This window comes from Otolemur garnettii, unplaced genomic scaffold (genome assembly GCF_000181295.1).
Source record: "Otolemur garnettii isolate 467f Iridium unplaced genomic scaffold, OtoGar3 scaffold00217, whole genome shotgun sequence".
Classification (NCBI taxonomy): Eukaryota; Metazoa; Chordata; class Mammalia; order Primates; family Galagidae; genus Otolemur; species Otolemur garnettii.
In genome coordinates this window covers 494,673-518,826 of record NW_003852612.1, presented here as the reverse complement: position 1 = coordinate 518,826, position 24,154 = coordinate 494,673, and the positions used below count along the sequence as shown (strand labels likewise).

At 36.6% G+C, this 24,154-nt stretch overlaps 1 protein-coding gene and 1 pseudogene across 1 annotated transcript in view; both read left to right on the top strand.

The window, feature by feature from the left end:
• The first annotated feature begins 782 nt into the window (after window positions 1-782).
• PTPN20 (protein tyrosine phosphatase, non-receptor type 20) overlaps window positions 783-24,154 on the top strand; it is a 61,820-nt gene continuing 38,448 nt past the window's right edge. The window contains exons 1-3 of the mRNA XM_012812656.1: window positions 783-874; window positions 5,732-5,844; window positions 14,351-14,502. Coding sequence (XP_012668110.1) covers window positions 5,748-5,844; window positions 14,351-14,502 — 249 coding nt within the window. The 5' untranslated portion in view covers window positions 783-874; window positions 5,732-5,747. The remainder of the gene's footprint in view (window positions 875-5,731; window positions 5,845-14,350; window positions 14,503-24,154) is intronic.
• LOC105888182 lies at window positions 1,217-2,530 on the top strand (annotated as a pseudogene).

Genomic DNA, 24,154 nt, shown 5'->3' with positions numbered 1-24,154 from the left:
TAACTCCTCTTACCAGCTGTAATTATTTTTATGCTAACTTGTTTATTATCTGCTTCCCTACAAGAATATATATACTCCACAAAGGCGGACCAGTACCTCTCTTGTCCGTTCTTTTATAGCCAGCACTTAGAATGGTACCTGCACATAGTAGGCTCTCAGAAAAGAATTGCCAAATGAACAAGTGTATTAACTGAAGCAAAACTGAGGGCTGAAATATTAGATATTGAATATTTATTTTAATGGGATTTTCCCTCAGCTTAAATTTGATGTTGTTCACCATTGAGACAGGTACCATACAGAACGTTGCAGATGTATCACAGTGGACCACAGAGGGTAGTGCCAAATCTCATGGTGTGGACATATATAGAATTATTGAATCAAATGGTAAAGGTACTAAAATAAAGAAAAATATACTGCTAGGAATTTTATATTCATAGTAAACTAAGTGTGGTAAGCCCTTATTATAAGAGTCTTCTCTAGGATGCTATCATAAACCTATTATTTAAGTGAAGTTTTTTAAAATTCACTTTTGAAAAATAACTTGAGTGATTCAATATAAATCAGTAATATTTATTAGACCCTGCTCTGATAGATTAGGAATAGGGAGATATATATTTCAAGTGATTTTTTTAGGAGTAGAAGTTAAATTATGTGATTGTGGTTTTAGTTCCTTTATCGTAGACCTTACTGTTGTTTTTAAGAATCTGTACAGATCATATTTTTTAGACTATATTTTTCTAAAATCATGGCCATAATTTCCTTTCTTATGCCTATAGGTTTTTGGAAATGCAGTTAACTCAGAGAAGTTAGAACTCTCTCTTCAGACTATCCCACATGATAATTATGAATATTTTTTTGAAGAGTCTTCCGAAAGGTATAACTAATATGTTTCTTTAGCGAGTTTTCTGTTTATGCTACTCACATTAATAGAACACCCTCTGGAGACAGTGAATAATGAATGGTCTCAGATGTTTGATTAACTTTTCAAGATAGAGTGTTTTGCAGACATGATTTAGCTTTCTTAGAATTATGGTGTATTGGGGCTCAGCTCAGGCCTACTGGCCTTGCCTGGCAGTCTCATGGTGGCTGGGCTGTGACTGCAGTTGGTATAAGTGCTCCCCTGTGCCAGGGTATCATGGAAGAGCTTCTGACAAGATGCAGAGTGTTGCCACCCTGGCCACCTCTCCAGGTATGTCCCTCACAGGCTTCACACTGTGCCCCAGGGAGAGGACAGCACTTGCTATTGATCTGAGTATTCCAGCCACAGATCCTGTGGGAAGACCAGGTGTTCTCCCTGGAGGGCAAAGCTAGTGGCCTGACCTATAAGAGCCAGTGGCTGATGCTGCAGGTGGGCCTGATCCATCCCACAAGCCCCAGCTATTACAACCTCCTGCCTTACACTTTCCATGCCTTGGAGAAGCTAGAGCAGGTGATAGACCAGGAGACGCAGACCACTGGGAGGCAGAAAGTCAACATGCCCAGTCAGCCCAGCAGTGCTCTGGTGAGATGCCAACCAGAGGGATTTGATGGGCAAGGAGTTTCTAAGATTTAGAGACAGACATGGCAAGGAATGCTGCTTGGGGCCAACTCAGGAGGAAGTTATTACAGCCCTGATTGCTTCCCAGAAACAACTGTCCATTCCTGCTGTACCAAGTGATGAGAAAATTTTGTAATGAGCCCAGGCCCAGCTTTGGTCTCTGTGGCCAGGAGTTTTACATGAAGGATATGTACACCTTCGACTCCTCCCCAGATGTGGGCTGGCAGACCTACAGCTTGCTGTGTGATGCCTACTACAGCCTGTTTGATAGGCTAGGGCTGCGATTTATCAAGGCCCAGGAAGATGTGGGCAGGATCAGGAGCTTGATGTCACATGAGTTCCAGCTCCCAGTGGATGTTGGAGAGGACCACCTTACCATTTGTCCCAGCTGTAGCTTCTTAGCTAGCATGGAGACATGAGACTTGTCACAAATGAACCACCCCACTTGCCAGGGCCCATTGACTGAAACCTAAGGCTTTGAGATGGGGCACACATTTTATCTGGGACCAGTACCCTTCCATTTTCAACGCCCAGTTTATTATTAACATCCAAGGCAAATCATCCCTGGATGAAATGAAGTGCTTACGGCTTGGGTGTGACACTATCTTGGCTATTGCCATTGAAGTCCTCTCCACAGAAGACTGCATCCGCTGGCCCTACCTCCTGGCCCCTTGCCAAGTCTGCCTCCTCTGCCTGAAGAAGGTTCTGCAAGGAGGCGGCGGCCACCAACCTCACCTGGCACCTATACAATCACGTCACAGAGGTGGTGCCTCAGCTTCACAGGAGGTGCTGCTAGATGACAAGGCCCTTCTGACCATTGGAAAAAGACTGAAAGATGCCAGCAAGTTGGGCTACCCCTTTGTGATAATTGCTGGCAAAAGGACCCTGGAGGACCCTGCACATTTTGAGGTTTGGTGTCAGAACACTGGTGAGGTGGTCTTCCTCACAAAGGTAGGAGTCGTGGAATTGCTGACCCTAGTGCAGATGGTCTAAATATCCCCTGCCCACACATGCCCCATCTCACAGCCTTGCTGGTCATTCTGACACACACTTTCCTACACTCCTTTGCTGGGGTGTTCTCTCCAGAAGGTGAGACCATGTTAGGAAAACCAACTCTTATCCAGTCACTTGCTCAAATGATTTGTATTTAAAGGCATTGACTTGCCCTTCCCTGGATGATGATGCCATTATATGCCATTCCGTCTAGTAATACCTTCCTTTGTGGAAGCGTCTATTAAAAAGCCATGAGTCAAGAAAGAGCCCTGAGTTCTAGTCTTGGCCCCTTGGGTAATCCTTTCCCTTCTCTCTGCTGAGTTTCCCACATGGAGGCTGGGAGACTCCTGATGCCCTGACTATGGGCCTCTTGCTGCATTTGGTCCAGAGACCAAGCCCCTCAGCCCTTCTCCACTGAGAAGTTGGGCTGAGAGTGTAGGGAGAAGAATCAGGAGATCTGACTACCACCAACTCACTGGTGACTTGGACACATGTCCTCTTCTGTTAGAGCCTTAGTTTCCCTGTCTCTGATATGAGAACACGGAACTAGATCTGTAAAGTCCATCTAGGTGTCACTACAGGGTTCCATGAGAGGTTCATGACAGGCAGGTCTAGTTCCTCTGATCCTCCATAGCGTAAGTTTCCTGGAAGGTTGATGTAATTAGCTGATGGCCCCAAACTATCTCCAGATAGTTTGCTACTAAGGCAGCTTAAGCACTGAGATCATGTTCTATTGATCAAATAAAGTCAAACTTTTGGAAAAAAAGATAGGGTCTATTATGATCTCATAAATGTGGTAATTAGCACAAGAAAAAAATATTCTTGAAGGATTCTATTTATTTGTCATTTCAACAGTTACACAGCTTCAAAGCCTCTGCAGATGTGCTTGGAGATCTTAGAGGTGATGGTGTACTTAAATTTTATTAGAAATTCAGTCTGTTTTCAGAAAGAAAATTATGTGCTAGAAACAATAGGACTGTTAGTATGGTGACTTCTTGATATTATATAACAAAAATAAATTGAAGAAAAGTAAACTTCCACTAGAAAACAAGAAATAGCAGTTTCATGCTTACAAAATATTCAAATTGAGGTAATATAAGCAAAAACTTATTCTCTTAGAGATTTATCAGTAAAATTAGCTACACTCATTGGAACGATACTATATAAGAATGTGCATATTTTTAATTGTGTATTATACACAATATGTATATGTATAAAATTTGTGTATTCAGCTTTCAGAAGTGCATTAAATTTAAATTAAACAAATAAATAATAGTAATTCCCAAAAGTATTTTGAGATTCTACTATATACTAAGCACTATATACTAATGCAAAATATTGCATGTTTCTTGCCATTCAGTTCACAGTTTAATTTAGGGAAACAGACACATAAAAGACGAGTTTAAGTATAATATAGTAAATGTTATTTTAGAGTCAAAATCCAAAGATTGTAGGTACAGAAGACAGAGAACTATGCATAAGGGGAGTTTCTCAGAAGCTCTTTGAAGATCTATTTTGGTTGAATTTAGGACCTAACAAATAGAAACTAGAAACAAACCAGGTAAAAGAAAGGAAGAGAATTTCGGGCTGGGGGAAGATGTTTGAGCAATATTAAAGTTGAGAAATATTTGGTGTCAAGAAGTATAGGGTATGTGAGTGTAGGAATGCCAGGAAACTGGACAAGATGAAAGCCAGAGCCAAAAATCCAGTGTGGGCTAGAGTATGAAGGAACTTACATATGTGGAGCTTAAGATGCATTTTATTCACTCTGTTAAAAGGACATACAGATAGGGTCTTTTTGTTTTATTCAAGATTGCTGGTAGCAAAGTGAGCATAGCTGAGAGTGCTGGAAATGGAGATCAGTTAAATGTTTACAGTAATCCAAGACACGATGAGAAGGATAAAAGAAAAACCCTGAAATTACCCATAGTAGTAAAATAAAAATGCATTTATTTTTCTGAGGTTAAAGCATAATAAAGTGCACATAGGAAATTAATAGAGATGGTGATAAAAAAGTAAGCTGGTTCTAAATGGCCAACATCCAAAACTTATGTGTCTCATAGGGGGACTTGATTTATCCTGAAGTTGATGAGCAGGTGTAATCAAGTCTGCATTATAGGAAGAATTTTCTCTGGACATTGAAGTCTAGATCCTCAAGTCAAATTAGAAGAATTTTGCTAAGCGGAGTTGTGAATGAAAGTGCAATAGGAGTCAAATAGGATAGCATTGGTGAGTGAACTGAGAAGGGAGAAGTTGGAAAGAAAACAGAAAGTGATTGTGGACGAGTATTTGAAAAATCTGTTAGCAATTACTGACTAGACAGAGTTTAAAGGGTTTCCTATTATCAAGATTAGAGAGGATTGGTATTCTATGATATGAAAGAATTTGTAAATACAGAAAGGTTAATTATATACTTAAGAAAAGATAAGTACAGAAAAATGTCTCCAAGGAGGCAGAAAGCATGGGGTTGAGCACATAGGAAGATTAATTCTGAACAGTTGGAACAGTGAGAAGAGAGTAAGGAATAATGAAGACATTGATACATTTAAGTAATTTTTTAAAGACGAATGTGAATTAAAAAGAGTTCCTGCTTTCTGGCTTGCATTTTCTAGAAGGGGCTGCATTTCTACTAAGGCAGAGGATTAAGATAAAGACTATTAAGAGGGTGGTGGCTTGGAATTAGTTGGAGGGCTGGACTGTGGGCCTCAGGATGAGTCGGCTGCTAAGCAGGACAGGCAGTGGCAGCAAAAACATCCAGTGGGCAGGATAAATGTCCTTGTCGGGCTGCAGGTGGCCTGCAGGCCATAGTTTGAGGACACCTGTTATGGAGAAATGGTAGAGGAAACTACCCAGGGATCACCAGAGTTTTCCTTATGACTCTGTGCTTGTATTAGAAATACCAGTGACTCCAGTACTTCTGTCCCACAGCCTAGGGAAGCAAAAGGCAAATACATGCATGGACCTGAGGCGACTAATTTGCAAGTCAGGAAAAAGTGGGAGGAGATGGAGTTTATGATCTGACATTGGGATTCTGGAATTATCTCAGAAGTGAGCCAGTTTCAGGTGATGATATGGGAGTGTGTGGCTGAACTGAAATGGGGATCAGTGTCAATTGAACAATTATTAGAGACTATTAGGGATTCTTTCTCAAACATCTGTCTTCTCTGAAACTGTGAAAAACTATATGCATTTGTTTTCTAGTGACGGTGATTCAATCATGTGGAGTGCTCCTGACTCTTTCGGAACAGACAGTTGGAACAGTGAAGATGAGAGGTCTGCAGGACCATCACAGACTGTCTCCTCTCAGCATCCTGGTATGACATCATCATATTTGTGGTAGCAAATTCTGGAAGGGGCTCTGTTTTAGAAATATGCATGAAGATATTTCTAATACAGAGGAAGGAAATAGCTAGGTGAAAAAGCTTAAAAAATGGCAAAATATATTTTTTCAGATTTATTTGTTCATTTTTTTATTAAATCATAGCTGTATACATTAATGCAATTATGGGGTACAAAGTATATATAATTTTAAATATTTTTACCAAATTAGTTAACATAGCCTTTGTGGCACCTTCTTAGCTATTGTCTTAAGACATTTATATTCTACACTTAGTAAATTTCACATGTACCCTTGTAAGATGCACCATAGGTGTGGTCCCACCAGTTACACTCCCTCCACCAATCCTCTCCCCTCCCCTCCCCTTCCTCTCCCCTTTCCCTATATTCTTGGGCTATAATTGGATTATGGCTTTCATATGAAAGCTATAAATTGGTTCTATAGTAGGGCTGAGTACATTGGATATTTTTTTTTCATTCTTGAGATACTTTGCTAAGAAGAATATGTTCCAGCTCCATCCATATAAACATGAAAGAGGTAAAGTTTCCATCTTTCTTTAAGGCTGCATAATATTCCATGGTGTACATATACCATAATTTATTAATCCATTCGTGGGTCAATGGGCACTTGGGCTTCTTCCATGACTTAGCAATTATGAATTGGGCTGCAACAAACATTCTGGTACAAATATTTTTGTTATAATGTGATTTTTGGTCTTCTGGATATATACCTAGTAGGGGAATTGTAGGATCAAATGGCAGGTCTATTTTTAGATCTCTAAGTGTTCGCCAGACATCTTTCCAAAAGGAATGTATTAGTTTGCACTCCCACCAGCAGTGTAGAAGTGTTCCCTTTTCTTCATATCCACGCCAACATCTCTGGTTTGGGGAATTTGTGATGTGGGCTAATCTTACTGGAGTTAGATGATATCTCAAAGTAGTTTTGACTTGAATTTCTCTGATGATTAAGGATGATGAGCTTGTTTTCATATGTCTGTAGGCTGTGTGCCTGTCTTCTTCAGAAAAGTTTCTCTTCAAGTCCCTTGCCCACCCTGAGATGGGATCACTTGTTCTTTTCTTGCTAATACATTTGAGTTCTCTGTGGATTTTAGTTATTAAACCTTTGTCAGAGATGTAACCTGCAAATATCTCCTCCCATCTGCTTGCTTTACTTACTGTGTTTGACTGTGAGGAAGCTTTTTAGTTTGATCAGGTCCCAGTAATGTATTTTTGGTGTTACTTCAATTGCCCAGGGGCATCCTCCTCATAACATATTCACCCAGGCCAATTTCTTTAAGAGTTTCCCTTGCACTTTCTTCTAGTGTTTTTATAGTTTCATTCTCAAGTATAAGTCTTTAATCCAGAGAGAGTCTATCTTAGTTAATGGTGAAAGGTGTGGGTCCAGTTTCAGTCTTCTACAGGTCGCCAGCCAGTTCACCCAGAACCATTTGTTAACTAGGGTTTCTTTTCCCCACTGAATGTTTTTAATTGGCTTGTCAAAGATCAAATAACGGTAAGTAGCTGGGTTCATCTCTTGGTTCTCTACTCTGTTCCATACATGTACCTTTCTTTTTTTGTGCCAGTACCATGCTATTTTGATCACTATCGATTTATAGTATAGTCTGGGGTCTGGTAGTGTGATTTCTCCTGTTTTGGTTTTATTTCTGAGTAATGTCTTGGCTATTCAAGGTTTTTTCTGACTCCGTATGAAATGAAGTATTCTTTTTTCCAGATCTTTAAAGTGTGACAGTGGAGCTTTGATAGGGATTGCATTAAAATTGTATATTGCTTTGGGTAGTATGGACATTTTGACAATGTTGATTCTTCCCAGTCCTGAGCATAGTGTATTTTTCCATTTATTAACATCTTCAGCTATTTCATTTTTTAGAGTTTCATATTTCTCTTTATAAAGATCTTTTATGTCCTTTGTTAGGTAAATTTCCAAATATTTCATCTTCTTTGGCACTACTGTGAATGAAATAGAGTCCTTGTCTGGTTTTTCAGCTTGACTATTGTTGGTATATATAAAGGCTACAGATTTATGAGTGTTGATTTTCTAACCTGAGATACTGCTATATTCCTTGATCACTTCTAACAGTTTTGTAATAGAATCTCTGGTGTTTTCCAGATATATAGTCATATCATCTGTGAAGAGTGAAAGTTTGAACTCTTTTGACCCTATGTGGATATGCTTGATTGCCTTTTCTTGCCTAATTGTAATGGCTAAGACTTCCATTACAATGTTAAAAAACAGTGGAGACAATGGGCAACCTTGCCTGGTTCCTGATCTGAGTGAAAATGATTTCAATTTAACTCCATTCCATACGATATTGGCTGTGGGTTTTCAGTAGATGGCCCCTATCAGTTTAAGAAATATCCCTTGTATACCAATTTTCTTAAGTGTTCTGATCATGAAAGGATGCTGGATATTATCAAAAGCTTTTCTGCATCAATTGAGAGAATCATATGGTCTTTATTTTTTAATTTGTTTATGTGAAGAATTATATTTATAGATTTATGTGCATTGAACCAGCCTTGAGACCCTGGGATAAAACCCACTTGGTCATGGTGTATAATTTGTTCGATGTGTTGCTGGATTCATAATGCTTTTGATATTCATCTATGTAATTGCATTTATAAATATTTAATTTTTTGTTGTTGTTGAACAGTAATTCCATTGTATGATTATACCAGTTTGTTTATCCATTACCAGTCGAAGGACGTTGTGTTGTTTCTAGATTTTGGCAATAGTAGACAAAAGTACTATAAATGTTCACATACTGGTTTTGTATAAACATAACTTTTCATTACATTAAGGTAAATGTATAGAAGTGAGATTGCTGGGTATAAATATATAATGAAAAAACTGTTTCAAAGAAGCTGTACCAGTATTATTGCTTGCTTTTTACTATTTTTTTTCTCCTACTCTTTTTTTTCCTTCTGTGTTTAAGTAAAGGTAATTTCTGTCAACCTATCTTCAAGTTTACTGACTCTTTTCTTGGCTGTGTTGAGTCCACTAGTGAACCTATAGAAAGTATTCTTTATCTCTGTTACAGTGCTTTTTATGTATAATATTTTCTCTTATAAATTCTGTTCCATCATTCACATTCCCTATGTGTTCATGTATTTCATCCACATTTTTCATAAGAGCTCAAACATATTAACCATAGTTATTTAAAGTTCCCTTTCAGATAATTCTAACACAGATTTTTCCTGATATTTCTTCTGTTACCTTGTTTTTTGACAGTGGTCTTTGTTGTTCCTATTGTTGCTGCTGCTCCTGCTGATTTGTGTGCTTCATTTTTGATTCAGTGTTGGGGTTGGGTATAGAAAATTGGAGCATAAAGAATTGAAGGAATCAATCAATCAGGGAGCTTCAAAATGCAGTAGAAAGTTTCAATAACATATTATCCTATGGAAAAGAAAGAGTCTCAGAGCTCGAAGACAAGGCTTTTGAGCTAACTCAGTCATTTAAAGAGACAGAAAAGAAGAGAGTAAGAGGGGCGGCACCTGCGGCTCAGTGGGTAGGGCGCCGGCCCCATATACAGAGGGTTCAAACCTGGCCCTGGCCGAACTGCAACAAAAAAAGAAAGAAAGAAAGAAGAAAGTAAAAGCAGAGTATCTCTTAGATAATTACAAGATGTCACAAAGCATAAAAACATATGAATTATAGGTATCCCTGAGGTAGAAGAAGAATGATCCAAAGGATAGGATTGGAAGCCCTACTGGATGATATCATAAATGAAAATTTCCCAAGCATCACCAAAAATTCAGACACACTCACTTTTAGATATTTATTCAACCCTAATTGATCCCAGTTCAAAGACAGCATCTCCTAGACACATAATACAGAAAGTTCCCATATATCTTCTGCTAAACCTTCCCCTATCATTAACAGCTTACATTTGAATGACACAGTGAATCTGGCCAAGGTAAAAATGAAAGAGAAAATTTTGCAAGGAATGAGTGGTATTGAAGAATATACAGTACTCTTTAAATCTGTCAAGGTCATCAAAACCAAGAAAAGTCAAGTCTGAGAAAGTGTCACAGAAAAAGGAGCCCTAAGGAGACATATCTAAATGTAATGTGTAATTATCCTATACGGGATTCTGAAAGGGGAGGGGCAAGAACTAAGAAAATCAGAATAAAATACAGACTTTAGTCATTAATAGCATTGGTTCATGTATTGAATTGTAACAAATGTGTCATTCAAATGTAAGCTGTTAATGATAGGGGAAGGTTTAGCAGAAGATATATGGGAACTTTCTGTATTATGTGCTCCTTTTCTATAAATGCAAAACTGTTCTAAAAACATCTCTTAGTTATTAACAAAATGTCTCCGCAACAAATTTCTCTTGTGACTTCCTTTTTAATCTGGGGTTACTAAGAGCTATTTTTCCCAATTTTTTTTTGTTGTAGTAAAGGATAGATAACATACAATTTACTATCTAACAATTTTTAAGTGTTTAATATGGTAGTATGAAGTACACTCATATTATTGTGTACCATAACCACCATCCATTTCCAGGACTGTTTTCACCTTGGAAAATGGAGACTCTATCACCCACTAAAAAACAACTCCTTATTTTTCCTTCCCCCAGTCCCTGAAAACTACCAATCTACTATTTGTTATTATAAATTGGTCTGTGCTAGGTATCTCATGTGAGAATCATCATAATTTATCTTTTTATAATTGGCTTATTTTACTTAGCATAAAATTTTCAGAAATTATTCATGGGTCAAAATTCCCTTCCTTTTTAAGGCTAATAGTCTGTTGTGTGTATATGCCATGTTTTTGCTTATTTATCTCTTGGGTTGATTTTGCATTTTAAGAACATTGTAAATAATGCTTCTGTGAACAATGGTGTATAAATGTCTCTTCAAGATTCTGCTTTTTATTCTTTTGAGTATATATAGATAGGTGGAATTGCTGGATCAATCATTTGGTAATTCTATATTTAATTTTTGGAGGAACCACCATACTGTTTTTACACAATGGCTATAACCATTGTACACTCTCACCAGCAGTGTATGTACAGGTTCATTTCTGAAATGTGCTTTTTTCGCTGGTTTGTATGTCTACCTATACCAGTACCACACTGTTTTAATTTCTATAGCTTTGTACTAAATTTTGAAATCAGGAAGTGTGAGTCTTCTTTTATTCTTCTTTTTAAGTATTGTTTTACCTGTTGGGATCCCTTGAAATTTTATGTGAATTTTAGGATGAGTTTTTCTGTTTCTGCAAAAGATCCCAGTGGTACTATAAAGATTGCATTGAGTTTGTAGATTATTGGAGGCAGTATTGATATTTTTAAGATATTGAGTCTTCCAGTCCATGAACATGAAATGTCTTTCTTTGATTTATTTCAACAATGTTTTGTAGTTTTCATTGTGCAGGTCTTTCACCTCTTTGGTTAAGTTCCAAAGTGTTCTATTATTTTTCTTTTTCTATTATAGATGGCATTGTCTTCTAAATTTTGTTTATGAAATTTATATTTATATAAATATTTATTTATGCACATTAGTGCATATAAGTGAAGCTGATTTTTGTGTGTGACTTTGTACCTCACTACATTTATTTATTAGTTTTAACAGTTTCTTTTGTATGGTGGGGGGAATCATTAGGATTTTTTGTATGTAAGATCGTATTATCTATAAATAGAAATAATTTTGCTTAATTGCTTTCCAGTTTGGATGTATCTTTTTTTTTCCTACTTAATTGCTCTGATTAGGATTTCTAGTAATTTGTTCAATAGAAGTAGTGAAAGCAAAATCTTCACCTTACTTCTTAAGGAAAAACTTTCTGATTTAGCCCTTGAGTATGATGCTTGCTGTGGTTTTTTTATATGTGACTTTTATTATGTTGAGATAGTTATTTCTGTCCCTAGTTTGCTGATTTTTTTTAATCATGAGAGAGTATTGAATTTTGTCAAATGCATTTTCTCTATACCAATTGAGATTTTCCCCATCATTCTGTTATTGTGTTGTACTACCTTGATCAATTTTTGTGTATTGAATCATCCTTATGTTTCAGGAATAAATCCCACTTGGTCATGGTGTGTAATCATTTCAATATGCTTCTGAATATTTGGTTTGCTGGTCCTTTGTTTAGAATTTTTATATAAATGTTCAGAAAGGACAGTGATGTGTAGTTTTCTTTTCTTGTAATGCCATTGTCTGGCTTTGATATGAGGATGATCCTGGTCTAATAGAATGAGTTAGAAAGTCTTCCTTTCTCTTTAATTTTTTGCAACAGTTTGAGAGGGATTGGTGTTAGTTTTTAAATGTTTGATAGAATTTACTGGTGAAGCCATCAGGTCCAGAGCTTTACTTACTGGGGAAATGTTTGATTGCTCATTCAATCTGCTTACGAATCATAGAACTATTCAGATTTTCTATTTCCTAGTGGTTTGATTTCGGTAGGTTTCATGTTTCTACTGATTTTTCCATTTCAGTGAAGTTATCCCTTTTTTCAGCATACAGTTTCTCATAGTAGTCTCTTATAATCTTGAGTAGATTTTATTCCTTTCCTGTAGAAGCTGTTGTTCACCCCCCCAACAATATACCAAGAGGAAGGATTTCTCAAGTTCCTCCCCCTGTCTTCAGTTTTTCTCCTGACCTTCTGATGAGATCCTCACATGCATTATGTTTTCATTGCTTTTTACTTTTCTTTTCTTCTCTTCATTAATTTATGCCATTGTCCTATGTCAATAAGTTAATTTTCAACTGTTTTGTTTCTTACAATGTTTTGATTTAATTATAAATTAATTATACAATCATGTAGTTTTGAATGTTTATTTTATTTTCTTATATCTGCAAAATTATTTTTAATATCATTCTGTTTTCTCATCTTTGCATTCTTATTGAACATAGTTTATTTTCTGGGCAGTGCTCATAGCTCAGTGGGTAGGGCACTGGCCACATACACCGAGGCTGGAGGGTTTAAACCTGGCCCGGGCCAACTCAAACAACGACAACTGCAGCAACAACAACAACAACAACAAATAGCTAGACATTGTGACGGGCACCTGTAGTCCTAGCTACTTGGGAAGCTGCGGCAAAAGAATCACTTAAGCCCAAGAGTTTGAGGTTGCTGTGAGCTATGACGCCATGGCACTCTACCCAGGGTGACAGCTTGAGACTGTCTCAAAAAAAAAAAAAAAATTTCCTATTTTTCTTTAGATGTTGCATATAAAATGAATTTTCTTTTTCTGGGTTGTCTTCCATTCCAGAATGTGTCTTTAATGTTTTTTCATGCTGTATTGGTTACTAGTTTTTTCTGCATCTCATGTCTTATGTCCATGTATAGCTCTATCTCTTTAATGTTGTTAATTGAACATGAATGATTTCTTCCCAACTCCCATTCTGTTTTCTTTGAATTTCATATCTTCCATTATAAAATACATTTTGAAGGCTGAATTTTGCCCAAGGACAATGAGGACATTGTAAAACAGAACAAGTGTGCTAAAGGGGCAGAGAGAAAGGAGACAAAGCACAAAGGGTTTGGATGAAATGTTGGGAAGATATTATAGATGTTCTTGTGCAACATCAATCACATCCTCCTCCTATTGCACCTTCCTTTATAGCCTGGTAGGAAAACCAAAAATGATATTCCCAAGATTTCCTAGTAGCGTGTGGGCATGTCTAATCATATGCACTTAGCCAAGATGTAAATATGTGATAGAGGCTTATGCTTCTCTGTTTATATCTGGACAGAGGGGTGAAGGGTGAGAAGGAGGCTTGCTTCTCTTTCCCAAAATTCCTGAAAAAACTTTTCCTTTGACTCAGATCATCTGCTACTTCTGAATTATTCACTGGCAAAGGTCTTCTTGTGAAATGATCACGAATGCCTTTAAGTAACATCATTTCATGGAACTTTTATTCCCCTTTCTGGCTGCTTAGAAATCCTCTTATACTAAAGTTAGAGATGTTTGTGAGAAAATGTAGTATTTCTGTTAATGTCTATCCCAACCAACAGTCCCTCACTCCTACCTCTACAAAGAGCTTCTGGATACAGTGGGGTTCCAAGATGAGATGTGCTACTCAGTGTTATACAGATTCTTAGAAATTTCCATCTTCCTTTTGCTTAATTGCTTCATATATTTTTTGGCATTAACTTGATTTTTGTAACTTGATTTGGCTTTGCTAAGAGATTATGAGAACTGGTTTCATTTTAACTTTATACCTCAAAATTTTGAAACTTTTACAACATTATTTTACTATTAACTTTATTAATAGTTTTTTTAAACAGTTTTCTCTAAGAGCAGTGGATTTTGTGTAATTTCAATGTTACATAGCCATGATTTTTTAAAAAACAAGGAAAGATAATCTCTTTCAAAGTAATAGACTTTTCACTTTTGAAAAAATAAGCTTCCATTCACCCTTAAATTGCTGTATCTTAAGAGAAAACAAAAAATAATAAAATAAACTGTCCCTTCACATATATACAAGTAACTTACAGATGTGAATTTTTCTCTTTCTTAGATATACACAAAATTGTTACTGAAGGGGAGCTAAATCAATTGGCTCAGATTCGACCATCAGTATTTACTGTTCATGAGCAATTAGCCATCAAGGATCGTTTTACAATGCTTGAGAAAAAGTTAGCAGAATATGATCTCCTCCAAGAGTTTGTGGTAAATACTTTGGTATTAATGAACGTGTATATATGATTTATTTTTTCTATGCTATTATCAGAGCCTTCCTCTCTCCTCCTGTCCCCTTCCCTCTCCTCCCTATCTCTTCCCTCCTCTCATGATTTTTAAAGTACACACTAAAATAAGTCAAATTGCTAAAAGAGTATAAAATGTATAGAAAGTCTCTCCACCTTCCCTACCCAGATCTCTATCTCTTTCAACTTCCCAGGTCCCTTTCCAATATGAAATTTGCCATTTAAACTTCTAGAAAATTTGCTGGCATGTACTTCACTCTTTTACCTTGAAAAAGAAATTTTACATGAGATAGAATTTCTGAATACGTTATTGGCATATATAGCTCTATCTCATTCTTTTTAGGTACTGTGTGGTAATTGATTATATGGGTTTCCTTAAATAGTTCTCTATGTTGGACATTTAGATTATTCTAGTCTTCACTATTATAAACAGTAGTAACAACTTGTCATATGCCTATGTGAATATGTGTATCTGTTTATTTCAGATTAATATGAGGGTACAAATGATTAGGTTACAATGTTTGCATTTGTTAGGTAAAGTCCCTGTTGTAACTGTGTCCTGCACCCAGGAGGTATGCCATATACCCTTACATTGTGTCCATCAGGTGAGAGTACAATAATCCTCCTCCCTTTTCCCCTCTCTTCCATCCCCCCTCCTAATACTTGAATTGAATTGAGTTTTTCTCTTGTGTGTGTATGTATTAGTTCATCTGCTGGCTTCATATTAGTATTGAGTACATTGGATACTTGATTTTTCATTCTTGTGATACTTTTCTAAGAAGAATGGGTGAGGGCCCAGTATTACATCCAGGTTAATACAAAAGATATAAAGTCTCCATCTTTTTATGCCTGAATAGTACTCCATGGTATACATATGCCACAGTTTACTAATCCATTCATGGGTTAATAGACACTTAGGTTGTTTCCACATCTTGGTGATTGTAAATTGAACTGCAACAGTCCAGTACAAATGTCCTTATGACAAAATGATTTTTTTTCTTCTGGGTGTATGTGTAGTAATGCAATTATGGGATCAAATGGAAGGTCTGTTTTGAATTCTTTGAGGATTCTCCATATTTCTTTCCAAAAAGATTGTGTTAGTTTGCAGTCCCACCAACAGTGTAGAAGTGTTCCCTTCTCTCCATATCCACACCAGCATCTGTAGCTTTGGGATTTTGTGATTTGGGCTGTTCTCATGGGGGTTAGGTGATATCTCAGGGTGGTTTTGATTTGAGTTTCTCTGATGATTTCGTACAATGAACATTTTTTCATGTTTATTAGCCATTCATCTGTCTTCATCAGGGATGGTTCTGTTCATGTCTCTTGCCAAGTGATAGATGGGATTATTTGGTCTTTTTTTATTGATTAATTTGGGTTCTCTGTAAATTCCAGTTATCAATCCTTTGTCAGATTCATAATATGCAAATATCTTTTCCCATTCTGAAGGTTGTTTATTTGTTTTGATTGTTGTGTCCTTAGCTGTGCAGAAGCTTTTCAGTTTAATTAAGTACTATCTGTTTATTTTTGTTATTGTTGTTGCAATTGCTGCCAAAATCTTCTTCATAAAATCTTTCTTCAGGCTGACATGATCAAGAGTTTTTCCCATGTTTTCTTCTAGGATTATTATTATTTGATGTCTTAGCTTTAAATCTTTTATCTATCTTGATTCAATTTTGTAAGTGGTGAAAGGTGAGGGCCCAGTTTCAGTCTTTTACATGTGGTTAACTAGTTCTCCCAACATCACTTATTGAATAAGGATTATTTTCCCCAGTGTATGCCTTTCTTTGGTTTATCAAAGATCAGACAGTGGTAGGATGCTGGTTTCATCTGTAGGTTTTCTATTTTGTTCCATATGTCTATGTCTCTGTTCTTGTGCCAGTACCATGCTTTTTTGATCACTGTGGACTTGTAATATAAAGTCTGGTAGAGTGATGCCTCTGGATTTATTTTTATTACTAAGAATTGCCTTGGCTATATAAGTTTTTTTCTGTTTCCATGCAAAATAATGCACTGTTTTTGCTAGTTCTTCAGAATATGATGTTGGCGTTTTAATGGAGATTGCATTAAGTCTTTAGATTACTTCAGGTAGTATAAACATTTTAACAATGTTGATTCTTCCCAGCCAAGAGAAAGGTACATTCTTTAATTTGTTAATGTTTGCTACTATTTTTATCTTAGGATTTCATAATTCTCTTTGTAAAGATCTTTCACCTCCTTTGTTAAGTATATTCCAAGGTATTTCCTTTTCTTTGAAGCTACTGTGAAGGGTATAGGGTCCTTGGTTTGCTTCTCAACTCAGCTGTTATTGGCATATACAAAGGCTATGGATTTATGGACATAGATTTTATACCTTGAGATGTTTACTGTATTTCTTGATCATTTCCAGAAGTCTTGCAGTTGAGTCTCTGTGATGTTCTAAAGATAAGATCATATCATCAGTAATGAGAGTTGAACCTTTGCCTCCATTTGGATGCTCTTGATAGCCTTCTTTTGACTGATTGCATTGGCTAGAAGTTCTAGAACTATGTTGAATTGAGGACATCCTTGTCTGGTTCCATTTCTAAGTGGAAAAACTTTCAGTTTTATTCAATTCAGTGTAATATTGGCTGGGAGTTTGTCATAGGTTGTTTCAGTCAGTTTAAGAAATGTGCCATTAATCCTATTTTCTTAAGCATTCTTATTAGAAATGGATGCTGAATTTTGTCAAATGTTTTTTCTGCATCTGTTGAGATCATATGGTCTTTTGTTTGCTTTTATTGATGTGGTGAATTACATTTATGGATTTGAGTATATTAAACCAGTCTTACACCCATGGGATAAAGCCTACTTGATCATGATATATTTATTTTTAAATGTGCAGCTTTAAGATTTGCTAGAATTTTATTGAGTATCTTTGCATTAGTGAAATTGGTCTGTAGTTCTCCTTTTTTTGGTTGGGTTCTTTCCTGGTTTTGGTATCAGGGTGATGTTTGCTTTATAGAACATATTGGTGAAGATTCCTTCTTTCTTAACATTTTGGAATGGTTTCTGCAGAGTAGGTACAAGCTCTTCTTTGAAGGTTTGAGAATTCTGATGTGAAGCTGGTCCAGAGCTTTCTTGTTTGTGTTATTTTGGGGAACTTTTTTGTTGTTTCTACTATTTCAGTGGTTGATATTGGTCTGTTCAAGAGATATATTTCATCCTGGTTAAGTCTAGGGAGGTTGTGTATTGGTCCATTTGACATTGTCAAATTTCTGGGTATAGAGTTTCCTGTGGTAGTCAGAGATAATCTTTTGCATCTCTGTAGTATGTGTTGTTCTTTCTCCTTTTTCATTTCTTTTTGAGTTTATTAGAAGTTTTACTTTTCTCTTTCTAGTTAGTTTCATTAATTTTATGAATGGTTCTTTTGTTTTCAATTTCATTTATTTCTGATTTAAGTTTGGTTATTTCTTTTCTTTGGCTGGGTTTGAGATTGGATTGCTCTTCCTTTTTCATTTCCTTGACATGATTCATTAGGTCATCGATGGGTTCTCTTTATGTTTTTCAGATGTAGGCATCTAATACAATAAATTACCCCCTTAGAATTGCTTTTGCAGTATCTCACAGGTTTTGATAGCTTATAGCTTCATTGTTATTATGTTCAAGGAATCTAATAATTTCCATCTTTATCTCCTCCTTGATCCAGCTGTCATTCACCATGAGGTTGCTTTATTTCCATACCTTTGGGTGGGAATGAAAATTTTTGTTGGAGTTGAGTTTCACCTTTATTCCCTATTGGTCTGAGAAGATACAAGGTATAATTTCAATTATTTTAATTTTGTTGAGGTTGGATTTGTGTCCTAGGATATGATCAATTTTGGAGTGTGATCCATGGGCTTATGAAAAGAACATGTATTCATTAGCTTTGGGATGGTGTGTTCTCTATCTATTAAGCCAGTGGTTCTCAACCTTCATAATGCCTCCTAATGCCATAATCCTTTAACACAGTTCCTCATGTTGTGATGACTCCCAACCATAAAATTATTTTTGTTGCTGCTCCATACCTGCAACTTTGCTACTGTCATGAATCGTAATGTAAATATCTGATATGCAAGATGTATTTTCATTGTTACAAAGGGGTCATAACCCACAGGTTTAGAACCACTATATTAAGCCAATTTGTTCTTCGGTCACATTTATAATCTTTGTTTAGTTTCTGTTTAGAGTATCTATCCACTTCTGTTGGAGAAGGGTCAAAGTCCACAGCTATTATGGTGTTGTAGTATATCATATTGTTGAGACTAATTAGGGTGCATTTCATAAATCTGGGAACATTTAAATTGAGTGCTTATTTATTCATAATTTAAATGCCCTCTTGTTGTATTGTTCCTTTGACCAGTATATAGTGACCATCTTGGTCTTTCTTAACTTTAGTTGCTTTAAATCAACTTGTATCCACAAATAAGACTGAGAACCCTGCTTTCTTCTGATTTCCATTTGCCAGAAATGCTGTTTTCCAACCTTTCACTCTGAGTCTTGTTTTGTCTTTCAAGGTCAGGTTTGTTTCCTGGAGATAGCATATAGATCGCTAGTGCTTTTTTTATCCAGCCTGTGCCTCTTAAGTTGTGAATTCAGTCCTTTGACATTTATTGAGAAAACTGATAAATGTGGTGGAATTCTATTCATCTTATTTTGTGAATGTTTGTTGCTTCGTTTTATTCTTTGCTTAATTGTAGAAGCTAGGCTTTGTCCTTTAGTTTCTGGGTGTCTACTTTGCTGGTGGTCCATTGTGATGGTCAATATGAAAAACCTATCTGAGTATTTCCTACAGAACTCGTCTTATTATGGCAAATTTCTTCAATGGTTGCATGTCAGTAAAAGATTTGATTTCTTCATCAACTTTGAAACTTAGTTTAGCAGGGTACAGAATCCTGGACTAAAAGTTGTTTTGTTCAAGAAGGTTAAAGGTAAATGACCACTCTCTTCTGGCTTGAAAAGTTTCAGCTAAAAAGTTTTCTGTCACTCTGATGGATCTGTTTCTTTGGGTCAATTGGCATTTATTCCTAGGTGCATGCAAAATTTTCTCTTTCATTTTGACTTTTTCTAGGTTTATTACAATGTCTAGGAGATGCTCTGTTTGAACTGAGATTAACTAGGGTTTGATATCCTTCTAAAAGGAGTGTCAGAATCTTTGGTGATGCTCTCCAAATTTTCATTTATGATGTCTTCTAGTAGGGCTTCCATTCCTTTGTGTCATTCTTCTTCCTTTTCAGGGATACCTATAGTGCGTATGTTTGAATGCTTCATGAAGTCTCATAATTCTCTAAGTGATTATTTTGCTTTTACATTCTTTCTCTTTCTTTCTCTCGTCTACTTAAATATTGGGGTTAGCTCAAGAGCCTTATCCTCTAGGTCTGAAATTATTTCTTCTCCATGTTCTAATCTGTTACTGATGCTTTCTACTGCATCTTTAAGTGACCTAAGTGACTTCTATAGTTCATTAAGCTCCAGTATATTCTTTCTAATTTCATCATGTCTTTCATTAATTTCTTGGGTCACTGTTTGGATTTCCTTTTGGTGATTTTCCACTTTCCCTTCAGTTCCCTTTATTGTTTTTGCCATGCACACTCTAAATTCTCATGCTGTCATTTCCATAATTTCTTTAATGGTGGGGTCCTCTGTGGTAGCTACCTCATGATCTCTTGGAGAAGTCGATCTGTTCTGGTTTTTCATGTTGCTAGAATTTTTCTGTTTGCTCCTCCTCATGTGTGTTCTCTTCCTTATCTGACTTTTTCCTCTCACTTCCTCCTCTTTAAATTTTCTTGTCTCTGTGCTTATGTGTTGGAGTGGCCTTTTGGTATAGAAAGAAAAGAGCAAAGAGTGAGAAAGGAAAAGAGAAAGCAAAAGGGGATAAAAGGAGTGAAAGGGTAATAATTTAAAAAAAAAAATAGAGAAATACAGGAGTAATAGTGTTATTTAGTAGGGCCCTCTGATCCACACCAGAAATTTCAGAATCCAAGGTGGCCAAGTTACATGGATTCCTTGAGATCAGGAGTTCCTTACCAGCCTGAGCAAAAGCAAAACTCCACCTCCTCCAAATACAGAAGAAAATCAGTGGTGTTTCATGGTAGAGACCTACCATTATAGTCTTTCAAAGGCCGGTGCTACAAGCTTGGCCTAGATGAGGGATTCATGACCTCTTTGAGCCAGGCCAATGCTGTGACACCACACCTCAGCTCAGGCCTTGAAGCAAGGCTCTGTCCCATAGCTAGAATACAGAATGAAATAGAACAAAACAGACCATAAAAAAGAAAAAAATAATAATCATAAATAAAATTAAATAAAATGTAAAAAAGAGAGATATTTTAGGTATTATTTGAGAAATTTATGAAAGATGAGAAAAGCAGGAAAATTGCTACAAAAAGAGAAAAGGAGAAAAATAAAAAAGAAAGAAAGCAGGGGTAGAAAAATTGTAACAAAAATGGAACCTTTGATATTGAAGAAAATAAAAATGAAAAAATAAAAATATAACAGTATAAACTTAAAAAATATAACGCACAGGTGAATTTTGTTTGAATATTTTTTGCATTTTTTGCATATAATTCAAATGAGATTAAACCAAAGTTTTGTTCTATCTTTGAAAAATTGGGGTATAAACATTATTTTGGTTTTGAAAAAGTGATTTGCAAAGTATACCAAATATTTTGTACATTACAATCATCCCATAGCACAGAAATTGTTTCTTAAAAATAAAATAATTCTCTTAAAAAAAAAAAAAGACAAAGGGATACATATATTGCAAAATATTACCTGGACACCAGGGGGTTCTCTGAGAAGACAGGGGAAAAAGAAGATTAAAAAAATATATAAATATATAATGCAATATATAGCCTTAACGCCAGTTGGCATTCTGTGGTTAGGAGACACAAAACCCACATGCTGATTTTGTTGTATAATATGGGGTTCAGAAGCCACTATCTAGGTGCCAAGGAGACCTCATCCTGTCTTCCTAATTTATTTGCCCTCAATCAGGGCTTGGTTGCTTTGCTAGCACTTAATACTCTCAGAGCTGAGAGCCTGAAGCTCTCATCAGACCTTCCAGAAGACATGCTTGGACCCTCCGAACAGCCCTGGCAACAAAGGAACTTTCCCAGGGGTGTGGGAGCTGCCCAACTCATCCCAATGGTGGCTGCCTGAGCTCAGCAGGCCCTCTGGAGCCAGCCACATGCTGGAACCCTGTGCTGACACTTCCACAATGGCTGTACCCTGTTGGCAAACAAACTGAAGGGAATTCCACCTCACTTAATGGTCTAATCCCAGTCACTGGGCACCATTCAAGTTAACTCACTGGGTCAAACCCTCCCAAGGCAGCTCTGGTGAGCACCCAAGTTCAAAAAAGCTGTAGATCAGCTTTCCCTGTCTGTAGCCCTCCACCAGAGTGCTGACTGGCCTCTGAATGTACCTAGGCATTTACCTGCTGTGCTAGTCTTCCACTGCTCCTGACTTCCTCCTTGGTTCCTGGAGTCCCCTGCTGTCTCACTGTGCCCTCAGAGCAATGCTCATGGGCAGAAAATTTTAGCCAGAGGTGGCTGGAGTCCTCCTGAGTCTCATCATGAATGGCTACTGAGGAGATATCTCTAGTCCACTATTTTACGCTGTCTCCTTTTATGTGGGTCTTTTGAACAGATTCTTAGAAAGACTATGACTATTTGTGCTCCCAAATGTTTGCATATTTGCTCATTTCTTAAATGACAAATGATTTCCTGATTTATTGGTATTTCTTTATTTGAGAACAAAGGAATATCTTTCATATGATTTTAATCCTTTTGTATTTTCAGTGAACTGCTAGTTCCAATTCTTTGCCCAGTTTTCTTTTTTTGTTGGTTAATGACTGTTTATTTTTATTTATTATTATTATTATTTATTTTTTGTATTATTTGGCTGGGGCCGGGTTTGAACCCACCACCTCCAGCATATGGGGCTGGCACCCTACTCCTTTGAGCCATAGGCGCCACCCTTTTTATTTATTTTTTTTAAACAGAGTCTCACTCTGTCACCTAGAGTGCCATGGCCTCAGCCTAGCTCACAGCAATGTCAAACTGCTGGGCTCAAGTAGTCCTCCTTACTCAGCTGGCCTAGTAGCTGGGACTACAGGTGTGTCACCTTGCCTGGCTAATTATTCTGTTTTTTAAAATAGAAACAGGGTCTTGGTTTTACTCAGGCTAGTCTTGAACTCTTGATTTCAAACAATCATTCTGCCTTGGCCTCCCAGAGTGCTAGTATTACAGGTATGAGCTACCAAACCTACCTAATAATTTTTTATAGTATAAGATAGTAATTATTACTTTTGTGATTGTTATTTGTAGTAAATTCTCTACTGTTTATTTTACACACATGTGCATAAGCATATGGAACATGCATGCACATACATCTATTTATCATAAAAAATAGCTAATTTTTAATGGTCAAATATGGCAATCATTTGTTTTAGGGTTATGAGTTTTGTGTGTTCTTTAGGATCATACTAATTATTTTGTGTTTTTTTCTAGTACTTTTATGAGCATAGTTTTAAAGCATTTGAATCTGATTCAGCTAGCATTTAATTTGCTATGAGATGTTTAATAGGGCCCAGCATAATATAGCTATTCCGTTCTCCCAAGACTCTCTTCTATGATGTCAAATGGGACTTTAATCACATACTAAAGCTGTCTACATATTTCCATTTATATTTAGACATTTTTCAGTATATGTGCTGCTGGAGTGAGCATGATTCTTAGACTTTTTTTCATTAATTTGCTTATTCATGTACTGGTACCAAATTATTTTAAGTTATGTTGCTTTATATTATCTTTTACCATCTATTAAGACTATTCTCCTCTCATTACTCTTCTTTTATGAATTTTTTTCTTCTTTTGCTGAGACAGAGTCCTACTTTGTTGCCCTTGATAGAATGCTGTGGCATCACAGCTCACAAGCAACTTCCAACTCTTGGGCTTAGGTGATTCTCTTGCTTCAGCCTCCCGAGTAGCTGGGACCACAGGTGCCTATCACAGTGCCCAGGTATTTTAGAGATGGGGTCTGCTCTGGCTCAGGCTGGTCTTGATCTCCTGAGCTCAAGCAATCTACTTACCTCAGCCTCCAGGAAGGTGAATTTAGTGTTTAGTGAACCACTGCACCTGGCCTTATTTTGTGAAGTTTTTGTTTTTTTCCTACAGATATTTTTTTGTGGATTAATTTTAGAATTGGTTTTCAGGAAGATTAAAAAGCACAAATCTGATCATATTGTCCTAGTGCTTAAAACTGTTACGGGCTCTTTGTTCCTTGTGGCATGAGGATATAAAGAAAGACTAGTGGTCCATGTTGGCTACCCAAGAGTTACTGAAGATCTTTTAAAGTGTGTAGATTCTCAGGCTTTATTCACAAGATGTCTAATCGAGTATACTGGATACCACCTAATTTCTTTTGTGTATGAAACAAGGTCTTTTGTAGTCTTAGTCTATCTCTGTGCTAATCATGTGGTCTGTGCTCTTGTTATCAGACTAATCACTTTTTCTCCAAGGGCACGTGTATGCCTCATGCTTTCTACCTGGAATAACACTCCTTCCTGCCACTTTCCTTCCACACACACACTGCCTTTCATATGACTGACTTCTGATGGC